The 15000-nt window shown below is 42.6% G+C and overlaps 1 protein-coding gene across 1 annotated transcript in view; it reads left to right on the top strand.

Annotated features, from left to right (window-relative positions):
• Positions 1-861, top strand: part of LOC141281613 (uncharacterized) — a 2199-nt gene extending 1338 nt beyond the window's left edge. Inside the window, exons 3-4 of the mRNA XM_073813544.1 lie at positions 170-378; positions 476-861. Coding sequence (XP_073669645.1) covers positions 170-378; positions 476-683 — 417 coding nt within the window. The 3' untranslated portion in view covers positions 684-861. The remainder of the gene's footprint in view (positions 1-169; positions 379-475) is intronic.
• The last annotated feature ends 14139 nt before the right edge of the window (positions 862-15000 follow it).

Here is a 15000-nt window from a genome sequence, read left to right on the forward strand (position 1 = left end):
ATGACTTGAGCCAACCTATTGTTTTGAAAAAGGGACTTTGGCCTCACTGTTCAGCGTTCAAATGTGATGGATACAAAATGTACATGCATTGTAATTCATATAAATTATATTGGGCAGACAGGTTATTGATAGAAACTATCAAATGAATGTTCTGCTTTGTGTTTTCCAGGTCCTTAAGAAGATATATGGTGATGGCCGGGGCACCATGCAGTATATCACCAGTGTGCTGAACGAGTGGGGCCAGTTCTTGACCACAGTGGTGGTGGCAGCTGAGTCTGAGGGGTGCTACAGACGTATGGCCAAAGGTCTGATGGCCCACTTTGAACGAGCTAGGGCTCCTGCACCTGCTGTCATATATGCAGATAACAACTGTTGTCGGTAGGTAATAACACATACATATACCCTGATAATATTTGTCATTCATTTAATGCAAAAAAAAAAAAAGAACACATGCTGAAAATTTTTATTGTGACAGTGCTTCGTCCTTCCTGGAGAATCTGTTCAGGGACTGGGTGCAGAAGGGCACTGTGATCAGACTGGACATCCGACACTGGCAGCACCGCTGGGATGCTGTTGTCATCAAACAGAGCCATGCCAACTATGGGTTGTTTATGAGTGCCCTTGCAGGTGCAGTGCTGGCCTACAACAAGAACAATATGATGCTCCTCAACTGCCCAATCTGAATGCCAAGGCTAACTACAGGGCAACCGTAATGCCAAAGGTGAAACCCCACCAACGAGTGCTGTCAGAAGAACCAATGCCAGCAGCTCCTACTCTGTCAGAATCCCTTCCAGCTCCAGATCGACCTCAGGTTCAGTACCAGAGCCTATGTCATGCAGCTGGGAAAAGGCATGATCAGAAGCGGAGGTAAGCTGTAAAACCCTTAGCAACCACACGTATAAACATAAACATAGAATGAGACAAAGTTTGAGATCAGTTTGTTGTTTTTATTTGAGCTTTCATGCATATTACACATTGGAACGTTCTTGTTCACGGTCAGGGACTATTTTTTCTAGCGGAAGAAATGCTTTTACTGATTTAACTTTGTGGCAGTACAGCAAATTTGCCACAATTTATTTATTTATTTCACACTGTAGCACTAAAGGAAAAAAGAAAAAAAAATGATTTGCTTTTTCTAACCCGGAAACTACTCCATGAACCGGAAGTAGAGGACGATAGGGTACAAAAGGGAGACTCACGCATCCGGAAGTGCTGCGCCATAGTCTCATGTATTGCCTGTGTGTCACCTGTGTGGTCTGCCTGCCGTGAGACGGAGTGTTTGGTCCTGTGTACATGCCGAGTGTGGAGTTTGAAGATCATAGCGACACGAAGCTTAGTTTCAGATGTGTTTGCAAAGGATCTAAAACCCGCGGTATTCGTGAAGGAGGATCTTAGGGAATGTTTCCGTTGGCTTGGTGGCCCTACGCATGCCTATCTACGGATTCGGGTTAGTTGCCTGGTGATTCTTGACACACACACAAACACACGCACACGCACACGCACACACACACACACACACACACACACACACACACACACACACATACACGTTTACACAGACAATCGCATCTTTATGTCTAACTTGAAAATAGTAAGTGTTTGTTGTATGTTGTTTGAAGTTTAGTGTATATATGTAATGTATTTACGAGTGTGTATTCTTTTCTTATTTTTATGTGTATTGTGAACGTGGATCTTCAGGATCTATGGCGCAGCCTGTACGTAGTCTGTACACAGTCTGTATGCAGTCTATATGCAGTGTCTTGGAGAACTGAACGTGCCTTGGCGTCTTTGTTCTACACCTGGAATAAACTGTAATTTGCACTTCAACTACAAACAGTACTGGGATCGTGTTTTTTATGTTTTGTTTTTTTGTGGGTTTGTGATTTGTGTAACGGATGGTTCGTTTGAGCTATACCGGGTTTAAAACCATGCTCAAAATTTGACAGGATTCAAACCTGTCTGGCGCCCGAAACTCTGTTATTGGTAATATATATATATATTTTTTTTATCTGAAAGTTTTCTTCATCGCTACATGGGACAATAAGCGACCATCTTTATCACGTGATCTTTGTGGGTTAGCGGTTAAGCCACAAGGCGCGTGATCTGAGGACCCGGGTTCGTATCCCGGCAAAGGTGTTTTTTTTTTTGTAATTTGCTGAGCATGGCGACCACCGTTACAGATGGCGCCCGAACAGGGACCAAACCCTAAATATTTGAACACTTTGTTTGTGAAATGTTGTGAAATGTGCATGTATACATTGTACTTACCTGTGAAAAAGAGTTGAAACAAAAAATCCTTGGACATTATTGATTGTGGATATTTTGTTGCCTTTGGACATTGGCTTGACTTATTACACTGTGATTTGTTGATGATGTATATATTATAAAGGGGAACTTATTTACATTAATGTTTTGTACATGATTTAATTTGATTTAAATTGAGGTAATTACTGAAAGCTATTACTTTACATGATGTGAGTGAATTGTGAAGTGTTAACTCTGAATTGTATAGGATTGCTTACAAAACACACACTGACTCACACATAATATTGATACACCATATTTTATTATTATTTTTTTTATTTGGTATTTCTGTGCATTTACAAAATAGTATACACAATGGCAGAATCCAGGGATTCTCAAAGTATTCTTCTGGACTTGGAGGTACCAGATATACCTGAAATAGCCACTCCTCTTTGGCCACGTGTGCACCCTCAAGCTCCTCAGACAGGTATTCCTACCTTTTGCCACACACCAACATTTCTTAGTAAATCTGCTCAACCGAGATCTCATGTGCAGTTTGCATCCTCCCCATTGAATAGCAGCCTTCCAGCTCAGACCTATTTATTAGAACAGCAAAATACAGTACCAATACCCATGCAATTATGTACTTCAAACCAATCCCCTGACATGAACTCAGCATTTCCATCTGCCACCTCTCATTCTGGTTCAGCATTACAGTATGATCTACCAGGAACTCTCCCGACACCTAGCAGGGAAATAGGACAACTAACTTCACAAGTTAGGGAAAACTGGGAAACCATACAGGAATGCATGAGTAAACATGAGAAGGCTATGTTTGAACTTACCAAGGAGGTACAATCCAGTGCATCTACCAGTAAACAAGAGATTACCGCTATTGCTGTCAAAATGGAGGAAGTCGAGCAGCTTGTAACCAACACGTTATCTGCACAGAAACAACAGGTTGAGAGTGAGATGGTGAAAACCCTTGAAGCCATTAAATTGATGGTTACAGACGAATTGAAGACCGTGGAAAGTACCTTAATATCACAAAGCAGTTTCTTGTTCGGCAATTACAAATGGAGGTTCAACAGGACATCCACACTCTTCATAAGCATATCCAGGACACTCATGAAGGAATGCTGAAAGAAAGTAATGAGGTGATTATACGCACTGATCAACTTGTTGCAAACTTGTGTGATTTACAGACTAAAATGGAGACCAAATATGACGACCAGGAGAAAATCATCGCTGATTTGAAAGCAAAAAGCACTACTCCCCTCAATATAACCCCTAGTGCAATCACTTCAGTACCCAATCCTACGCCAACCCCCATACCTGCAACCGTGGTAAAAACGGACCATATCAGAATAACCTTTCCCACTTTTGGCAGACCAAGTGATGACCCAGATCCACTACTCTACGTTACCCGATGCAACGATTTCCTTGCATTACACCCCCTTACAGATGAAGACATTCTAGCTACATTTAGAACTGTCCTGTCTGGCACTGCTCGTGACTGGTGGGAAGTAGCCAGAAGCACAGTTCACAGTTGGACCAACTTTCAAACTGCTTTCCTCACTGCATTCCTCGCCGAAGATTATGAGGATGAATTGGCAGAACGTGTCCGGAAGCGAACACAGGGAGACAAAGAAACCATTCGAGATTTTGCTTTCAGTTACCGTGCATTGTGCAAAAGATGGAAATCTGACTTGGATGAAAAAGACATTGTTAAAATGATTCTCAAAAATATCAAACCATACCTTGCCAGTCACCTCCGTGGACATGTTAATACTGTGGATGAAATTGTACGTCTTGGACATCAACTTGAAAAAGATCATGAACAGCAACAACAGTGTGAAACCAAAACTGCTAGTAAAATCCATTCTATGTCACCCAAAGGAACGTCAACCACACCACCCATTGTTCAATGTTGGCGTTGCAAAGAATTTCACAACCCAGGTAACTGCTCCCATTATGCAAACTCCACTCAGTCAAGTCAATCTATTCAATCAAGTCATCAGCCATCTCAACCACATGCAAACCGACGACCCCATTACCCACATAAGCCGTCCAGTAATGCAGTATCTTCCGTATCTGGAAAAAATTCAGCCACCAAGCAGATTAATAACATTAATGTCCCCAGAGCAAGTTCTTCAGGAAACCCAACATGCATACCACAACAACTGATTGTACCCCTTAGTCTTGGCTCCTGGCAAGGGAAAGCCATAGTCGACACTGGGGCAAGTTATACCCTAATTCACGAGTCTCTGTGGAAAAGTTTGACACCTGTACACCCAGAACTTCAACCTTGGACGCGTGGACCCCTATACTTGGCAAACGGAAATGCTGAAGTTCCACTTGGATGGACCAACCTTGAGATACATCTCCACAATCGAACTTTTACAATACCTGCTGCTGTTCTTCCCACTCATGCCCTAGCGTATGCTATAGTCTTGGGATTGGATTTCATATTTTTCAGTGGATTACAACTCAATGTCATTGACCAGAAATACTCATTCAAAACTGCTCCCACAGATGAATATCCATTTCAACCAGGGGATGCAAGCAGACCACCCTGTATGGGAACATTTCCTAAACCCTCTAAGCCAACTTTCTCACTGATGACATCTGTTCCCCCTCCTGTATCTCTACCAATACTACAAGCACCTGATGATCTGACGTTAATTAGAAATGCTGTGGACACAGCTCACTTATCACCAGATGGAAAACAGACATTACATTGCATGCTTACCAATAACCCACAAGTATGTACACTCACTCCAGGACGGACCAACATCTTACAACATAATATTTACACAACATGTCAGGTACCTATAAAACAGAAACCCTATCGCCTTTCACCTGTTAAACAGCTTGCCATGGAAGAGCAACTGGAGGAAATGCTGAGCCAAGGAATCATTGAACCTTCGCATTCCAGTTGGGCCGCCCCGGTTGTCTTGGTTCCGAAAAAAGATGGCAAACTCAGATTTTGTGTTGATTACAGAAAACTTAATTTGGTCACAGAAACTGATGCTTACCCCATACCCAACATCACAGAGATCTTACAGTCACTATCAGGAGCTGCTATTTTCACTACGATTGATTTAAACAGTGGATACTGGCAAGTTACCATGAGTCCAACCAGTAAGGACAAAACTGCATTCATTACACCTGCTGGTATATATGAATTTAACGTGATGCCTTTCGGTCTTAAAAATGCCCCCGCAACGTTCCAGAGACTCATGGAAAGAGTCCTGGGGGAGCTGAAGGGAAGAATCTGTTTCGTATACATTGATGATATCATAATTTACTCACCTTCCATCACCCAACATTATCATGACATCCAAGCTGTGTTTCACAAGTTACAAATTGCTGGACTAACCATTAACTTGAAGAAAAGTAGATTCTGCCTACAAGAAATCAGTTTTCTTGGACACATTGTGAATGTTGAAGGTATCACGGTAGATCCCAACAAGATCCAGGCCGTCCAATCATACCCTGTGCCAACAAACATAAAGGAAGTACAGAGATTCCTTGGACTGGCGGGATGGTATCACCGCTTTGTACCAAATTTCTCAAGTATCGCAGAACCACTCAATGCACTGAAAAAGAAAGGACATCAATTCCACTGGACAAACACATGTCAACATGCTTTTGAAAAACTTAAAGCCTGCCTTACCTCTTCACCCATTCTTGGGCATCCTGATTTTCAACTCCCCTTCATCGTTTACACCGACGCTAGCGACACTGGACTAGGAGCCATTCTTGCACAGTGAAATCAACTAGGAGAGGAAGTTGTAATTGCTTATGCTAGTCGGACACTTACCGGAGCCGAATTCAACTACACAGCTACAGAGAAGGAATGTTTAGCCGTTGTCTGGGCTCTAGAAAGATGGCAACACTACTTGGAGTTTACACAATTTATAGTTGTGACTGACCACTCTGCCTTGCAATGGGTCATGAACTCGACAAAAACCACCAGTAGACTACTAAGATGGGTCTTAAGGTTACAAAAATTCAACTACGTTATCGAATACCGAAAGGGAAAACTCAACGTAGCACCTGATGCACTCTCCAGAATGTCCCCAGTCACCAGTTGTAACTTGTATACAAGTGAGAGAGACACAGACCTACCCTGCTCAAATGTGAACATTTGGGAGGAACAACAACGAGACCCTGAAGTAACCAAACTACTACAAGCAGTTGCAGAAAATCAAGATCTGGAGAAACAATATGAAGTAATCAATGATAAACTCTACCTGAAAACATGTCAAGCAAACAATCAAATACATTACAAAGTCTACATTCCTCAAAATCTCAGACACCTGTTTATGCAACATTACCATTCCAGCCCGCTCAGTGGTCATGGCGGAATCTTTAAGACATACAAAAGATTACAGGATGTTGCCTTCTGGCCAGGTATGTGGACGGATGTGAAGCATCATGTTAAATCTTGCATCACCTGTCAAAAATCAAAAAGCGATAACCAGAAACCAGCCGGGAAGATTCAACAAACCATCACAACACGACCAAACCAGATGTTAGGTGTTGACATCATGGGACCCCTACCAAAAAGCCCTAATCAAAACGAGTATTTGCTTGTCTTCATTGATTATTATACTCGTTGGGTTGAGCTTTTTCCTATGCGCAAGGCTACAGCTCTCAACATCGCCAACATCTTCAGAAAGGAGATCTTAACTCGTTGGGGTGTACCAGATTTTCTTATCTCTGACCGAGGTGTACAATTCGTTGCATCTGTGTTCAAAGAATTATGTGAAAACTGGAGTGTTACACCAAGACTCACTACGGCATACCATCCTCAAACCAACCTCACAGAGAGAGTCAACCGCAATCTGAAAAATATGATGACAGCATATGTAGATGATAACCATAAGAAATGGGACCACTACTTACCTGAATTCCGCTTTGCATTAAACTCAGCAACCCAGGAAACCACTGGACTATCACCAGCAGAGCTCCAACTTGGCCGAAAGCTCCAAGGTCCAATGGATAAAATCCTTCAGGACAACACTTTGACACCTGATGATGCCGTTTATGATGTAGTTCACCACCTCCATCAATTACAACTACGAGCAAAAGAAAGCAGTCAAAAAGCAAAGAAAAGGCAATTAAGGAATTACAACAAGAACAGGAGAGAAGTAACCTATAAAGAAAAAGACAGAGTTTGGTTACGGAATTTTCCACAATCCAGTGCACAAAGAAATTTCAGTGCTAAACTAGCTCCCAAATGGAAAGGCCCTTACCGTGTTTTACAGCAACTAGGTCCATTGAACTACAAAATAGTCCTTGAAGACACAGGAGAAGACATCCGCACAGCCCATGTCTGTAATCTAAAAATGTGTTACCCTACTGCAGAGGAGATAGAAATCCAAGAAAAAGAGAAACTACACAAGCTTTTTCAAGACTCTTCTGAAGAAGACGAGGAATTTTTGGGTTTCTAAGGGGGGTATTTTCGTATTTTTGTTAAACCAACCTTGGGTTGCTTTAATTTTTCAGGGGGGGAGAGTGTGGCAGTACAGCAAATTTGCCACAATTTATTTATTTATTTCACACTGTAGCACTAAAGGAAAAAAAGAAAAAAGAATGATTTGCTTTTTCTAACCCGGAAACTACTCCATGAACCGGAAGTAGAGGACGATAGGGTACAAAAGGGAGACTCACGCATCCGGAAGTGCTGCGCCATAGTCTCATGTATTGCCTGTGTGTCACCTGTGTGGTCTGCCTGCCGTGAGACGGAGTGTTTGGTCCTGTGTACATGCCGAGTGTGGAGTTTGAAGATCATAGCGACACGAAGCTTAGTTTCAGATGTGTTTGCAAAGGATCTAAAACCCGCGGTATTCGTGAAGGAGGATCTTAGGGAATGTTTCCGTTGGCTTGGTGGCCCTACGCATGCCAATCTACGGATTCGGGTTAGTTGCCTGGTGATTCTTGACACACACACAAACACACGCACACGCACACACACACACACACACACACACACACACACACACACACACACACACACACACACACATACACGTTTACACAGACAATCGCATCTTTATGTCTAACTTGAAAATAGTAAGTGTTTGTTGTATGTTGTTTGAAGTTTAGTGTATATATGTAATGTATTTACGAGTGTGTATTCTTTTCTTATTTTTATGTGTATTGTGAACGTGGATCTTCAGGATCTATGGCGCAGCCTGTACGTAGTCTGTACACAGTCTGTATGCAGTCTATATGCAGTGTCTTGGAGAACTGAACGTGCCTTGGCGTCTTTGTTCTACACCTGGAATAAACTGTAATTTGCACTTCAACTACAAACAGTACTGGGATCGTGTTTTTTATGTTTTGTTTTTTTGTGGGTTTGTGATTTGTGTAACGGATGGTTCGTTTGAGCTATACCGGGTTTAAAACCATGCTCAAAATTTGACAGGATTCAAACCTGTCTGGCGCCCGAAACTCTGTTATTGGTAATATATATATATATTTTTTTTTTATCTGAAAGTTTTCTTCATCGCTACATGGGACAATAAGCGACCGTCTTTATCACGTGATCTTTGTGGGTTAGCGGTTAAGCCACAAGGCGCGTGATCTGAGGACCCGGGTTCGTATCCCGGCAAAGGTGTTTTTTTTTTTTTGTAATTTGCTGAGCATGGCGACCACCGTTACAACTTCATGAAAGTTGCACTAATACATTGTTTAACTTTAATATTGTGTGGTAACTGTTTTATAAAAGCAATAAGGTACTTGAGGCAAGTGCTGTGTCGTGAATAAGTAACACGAAGCGGAGTGCCTGCAACCCCTTCAGCCGTTACTTATTCACGATACAGCACAGCCTCTTGTACCTTGTTGCTTACATGTGAACATATCTGACTTCATCAGCTGAATGGCTTAAACTTAAACACAACAAACCATGTAAATTGATAGTCATACCCATTATTTTTTATGAAATATACTCATCATCGTATGTATGATTTATTTTTGCAGGATAGATGTGGAAGAGTTTGTGAACCGGCCCATTCAACCTAAACCCCCTGTGGTCACGTACATCCTATCCAGAGCGTCAAAAGCACCTGTCCTTGTAGTGGTTCCTGCATAGCCACAGGGATCATCCATGATGCTCTGTGGGGCATCCAGCAGTCAAGGGGTCATACCGTTCACACCGCCACCTGCGCTGACATCGAGACCAATCAAGCCTCATAAATCCACGAAGCCTTGTGGGGCCTACCAAGTACCCCAGTGTGGTGGGCAGCGTAAGAGGTACACGCCGTCCAAAGACAAGGCTGCTGAAAGTAGTCAAAAAATATTTACGTATTGCCCAGCAACTAGAAAGTCCACCACTTCAGGTTTTGAAGGTGTTGTGTTCAACAGTTTCAAACACTTCAAAAGTGTAGTTGATGAGGAACTAAAAATGAAGAAAAATAACAATTAGAGAGCCAACTACATCCCTCAAATCACAATAGCAGATTTCTGGGGTATGGTTTGTACCTGGTTCAGACCTGGATCAGACCTAGTTTACTTCATCCCCTTGTATATATTGTACACAGTATTGGGGAAACACTGATTGTACTTATATTGTATATTGTTCAATGTGTGCATGTATAAATCTTAATAAGAATCCTGTAAATAATAACTTATTAGTACCTATTTAGCTATTTTCTGCTAAATTACTTAATAATTAATGTAAATTCTATTCTGTTTACCTTGTTACCTGTGTTATTATTGTTGTGTTGTTTATTTATTTCTATAGATATATATTGTTGAACAAATAATAAAAGATTGTTTCCAAACATATGATTCCTCTCTCTTGTTCTCCATTTGTCCACTTAATAGAGGTTAAGACTGTCACATGAAACTGTATTGAGTATAACAGAGGCTGAATTACTTACCAGTATGGTAAAGATTAAGTATTTTTCTAAAATTCCATTAAGGCCGTTTATGTGTACATTTTTCATGCTCTCTAGAGGGTGAATAGGGCAAATAGAGTGAATAATATCTCAGATATGAGCAAATTACACTTTGTTCAAGTAGCCTAATATAGCTTTTTAGATTTTTTCAGTGATCTTGCAAACATTGTAACTAAGGGCCCTATCTTGCACCCAGCGCAATTGACTTTGTCAGTGACGCATGTATCATTCGTATTTTGCACCGGCGCACAGCGGGGTTTTTCCCTCCACAGATGCACGTCAGCAAACTAGGGAATGAACTTGCGCTCCCTGGGCGGTTCAGCGCAAAAAGGAGGCGTGTTGCGGCGCAAACCATCTCTTATGCTATTTTGCAGTTTCAAAAAACAATTGCGCTACTAACCAAAAAAAACTAGTCTAAAGTCAGGGGCGCGTTGCGCGTGGTTCATTATGCTATTTTAAGGGCGCATGCTTGACCATAATGTATAGCGTGCACAACGCGCACACACTTTGCTTATCTAATCTACACAGATGCAACAGTTATTTTTGCAAATCATAAATTGTTACACTTAAAAATATTAATACACGAGATAAGGGGAATCATAGTAGTGAGCATTGTGGTGATAGTTTTTATTTATTCTCATGCAAATAACGATTAAAATATTTTCATAACTTTGTTGTGTGGCTGTATTACGTTTATTTTATGTAAATAATAGTAAAATGTTTTCATAAGAAACCTTAATGTATATGAACTTGATTTGTAAGTGTACTTTGGGGTTGGACCTTGCTTGCGTTTCTTGGGTCCGATTTCAAAGCCCCCAAACCCTTTCAGCGGTGAGGGTGGACGCAGCGATGTCCTCTGCTGGCGTCAAGTCCTGAGGCAGATCCACCTCCCGTTACACGGCGTGCCCGATTTATGCTGGCAAGCGTGGGATTCCCCCGTACAAGGACGTTGGTCTCCTCGGCTGTGAACCGCTCCTGGCGTGCGCCTGGTAAATCCGTCATAATAATAGCAACCCGCCATGGAACTTGCGTCCTTGCGTTTAAAGGGAATGTTGGCTAGCGTTCTGATTGGTTTATTTGGCGTTACGCCCAAACCACACCTATGAATAATGAACCTACTTCAGACCAACCCCTTATTGATTTGCGCCCGGCGCAAGAGTTATTTCTCACGCCGGGAAAATAGCAACAGCGCCCAAGATCCGCCCACAAACTCACTTGCGCGTTGCGCTTCGCACTTGCGTTTCAGATCGTTAAAATAGAGCCCTATAAGTCTCAAGTTTATTTGTAAAGTGCATTAATTCATACTTCACATAGATATGAGCAAAAACATGTGTTACATTGCTTGTTTTTTATTGTTTTCATTAAAGCATTATGTATGTTACATTACATGACAGACATCATATTATACTTAATAAAACATTCAAGTCAAAGATTCTAGTCTTCATGGTCTTACTCACAAAAACATAAATGTGTGTGTGTGTAGGCCCCTTCTGCCTCGAAAGACAATGGCTGCGCATTTATTTTCAGTCAATTATTTTTTTGTTGTTGGCAACATCTGGAGTGGCTCAGTAGTCCTATTCGTGCATAGCAGTCTCTGCCACAATTTAGGCAGACAAAGCTGGATGGCAGGTTGGAGTCATGGCTTGATTTCCTCTCCTTCCTGCGACTTCTTTTGTCCTTCAACTGCTGGAGTCTCTTCATTTCTCCCCTTTGGATTCCATCACTTACTATGGTTTTCCATGCACTGCGTTTTTCTGCAAGTGACTCCCAGGTATCAGGGTTTATACCAGTGGCTTTCAAATCACGCTTGAAAACATCCTTGTAACGCAGTGCTGGTCGGCCTACAGGACGGTGTCCTGTTGCTAGTTCACCATATAGTATATCCTTGGGAATACGGCCATCCTTCATACGGCGCACATGACCTATCCATCGGAGCCGCCGTTGAGTGAGCAAAGTGTGCATGCTGTGGGAATTTGTCTGTTCCAGGACAGATGTGTTTGTGATCTTGTCTTCCCAGGTTATACCAAGGATTCGTCGCAGGCAGCGGAGATGGAAACTTTCCAAGCGGTTTTCCTGAATGGCATATGTCGTCCAGGTTTCGCTGCTATACAGCAATGTGTTGAGAACGCATGCTTGGTATACTTTGAGTTTGGTATTCAATGAGATGTTATTGTTGTCCCACACTTTCTTGCTGAGTTTGGACAAAATTATAGCAGCTTTTGCAATACGCATGTCTATTTCTTTATCAAGCGACAAGTGATTGGTGATGGTGGAGCCCAAATACGTGAACTTATCAGTGTTTTCCAGCACATTATTGTCAATTTTGATTGATGGTGGTGAAGGGACGTTTTGGCTCATGACATTGGTCTTTTTAATGCTGATCGTGAGCCCAAACTCTTTGCAGGCATGGGAAAATTGACTGAGCAGCTGCTGTAGTTCTTCTTCAGTGTGCGCCACCAGGGCTGCATCGTCTGCAAACAGCATCTCTCTAATCAGTACTGAGCGGACTTTAGTCTTGGCTTTCAGGCGGGCCAGATTGAACAACCTTCCTTCACTTCTGGTGTGTAGATGAACACCTTCTGTGGAGTGTCTAAAGGCAAATGTTAACAGCATGGAGAAGAAGATGCCAAACAAGGTTGGGGCAAGGACACATCCCTGTTTGACGCCACTCTTGATGTTGAAGGGTTTAGAAGGTTTGCCATCACAACTTACTATCCCCTTCATGTCATCATGAAAAGAAGCTATGATGTTGAGCAACTGTGGGGGACAACCAATCTTCTGCATCAGCTGGAACAGACCCTTCCTGCTCACAAGGTCAAACGCCTTAGTGAGGTCAATAAAGGCGATGAGGAGTGGCATCCGCTGTTCTCTACATTTTTCTTGAAGCTGACGCACAGAGAATATCATGTCCACTGTACCTCTTTTAGCCCTGAAACCGCATTGTGACTCTGGATAGATGCGGTCAGCAAGGACTTGCAGTCGTTTTAAGATCACTCTAGCAAACACCTTGCCCACCACGCTCAACAGTGAGATGCCCCGGTAGTTATTGCAATCTCTGCGGTCACCCTTGTTTTTATAGAGTGAAATGATCTTAACATTTCGCATATCATGAGGCACCATCCCTTCTCTCCAGCAGAGGCACAAGAGATCATGCAGCGGTCCCAGCAAAGCTGGTTTACCACACTTGATGATTTCCGGTGGTATGCCGTCCTCACCTGGTGCCTTGCCATTGGCTAATTCGTTAATGGCTTTGCTGAGATCTTCTAAAGTTGGCTCAGTGTCCAGGTCATCCAGCACTGGCAGGTTTTCAAAGCTGTCGAGGGCTTCTTGGGTAACAATGTTTTCTTTGGAAAAGAGTTCCAAATAATGCTCAGCCCAACGACATATTTGCTTGTCCCTGTCAGTGATGACATCTCCTGTTTTAGACTTCAGGGGCACAGTTTTTCTTATTGGTATGCCTGTTGCCTGCTTAATCCCCTCATACATTTTCCTAATGTTGCCAGTGTCTGAGGCTTCCTGTATGTTGTCTGAGAGTTGGATCCAGTAATTGTTTGCGCAGCGTCTTGCTGTTCGTTTTGCTTCATTGCGAGCAGTTCTCAGTGCTTGCATATTTTGCAGACTGGGGTTTCGCTTGTAGTTGATCAGTGCATCCCGTTTGGCTTCAATAACTGGCTCCAATTCCGTAATGTTGGCCTCAAACCAGTCCGTGCTCTTGTGTTCTTTCTTTCCATATGTCAAGAGTGCAGAGTCAAAGATGGTGTTTCTAAGGAAATTCCATTGATCTTCTGCATTAAGTCCTTCTCTTTTGACCAAAGTTTCTTCAAGTCGCTTGATGAACTCCTGGTTTTTGTCAGCGTAGGCAGTTTTGCTTGTATCGATCTTTGGTTGAAATTTCTGTTTCTTATGGTGAAGTTTCTTGGGCTTCAGTTTGACCTTGGAGGCTACCAGAGAGTGGTCAGTATCGCAGTCGGCGCTGTGGTACGCTCTGGTGTTACAAACACTGTTCAGGGAGTCCTTCCTAGTAATAATCAGGTCTAGCTGATGCCAGTGTTTTGACCTGGGATGTCTCCAAGATGTTTTGTGACATGCCTTGTTCTGGAAAAAGGTGTTTTTCACGCAGAGGTTGTAATAGCAACAGAGCTCTAAAAGTCTCTGACCATTTTCGTTCATGTTTCCTATGCCTTGATGACCTAAGATGCTTGGCCAAGACTCTCTGTCTGCACCAACCCGAGCATTGAAGTCCCCGAGAAGATAGACTTGTTCTGATGATGGTATGCCCTTGATGATATGGTCTAATAACTCGTAAAACTGGTCTTTGGTCTCAGTTGAGGCTAACTGTGTTGGTGCATAAATACATATAAGATTTATAACACCTTGTACTGTTGAAAGACGTAGGGTAAGGGTTCTCTCTGTACCACCTGTTGGTGGTTCAATCATACTTTGTAGACTGTTCTTAACGGCAAACCCCACCCCATATTCTCTGAATTCCTCTGCACCTTTTCCTTGCCAGAAAAAGGTATAGTTTTTCTCCTTCAATGACCCACTATTTGGCAGACGCGTTTCCTGCAGAGCTGCTATGTCGATGTTTAGCCTTAGCAATTCACGATCAATTACTGCTGTCTTGCGAGTGCCATCAATGGCTTGAAGGTCTTCGGTCAGTCCAGTACGCATAGTGCGTACATTCCAGCTTGCAATACGAAGAGCTGGAATCTTCGTTTTATCCTTTTTATTTTTGTTTGGTGCAAGGTTAACGGTCAGCTTGTTGAGCGCTGCTCTTATCTCCAGGCACCCACTGGAGCAGGCAGACCGTGGCGTGTCAACACCTAACTGGCCGGGGGCTGCC

This window comes from Paramisgurnus dabryanus, chromosome 2 (assembly GCF_030506205.2).
Source record: "Paramisgurnus dabryanus chromosome 2, PD_genome_1.1, whole genome shotgun sequence".
NCBI lineage: Eukaryota > Metazoa > Chordata > Actinopteri > Cypriniformes > Cobitidae > Paramisgurnus > Paramisgurnus dabryanus.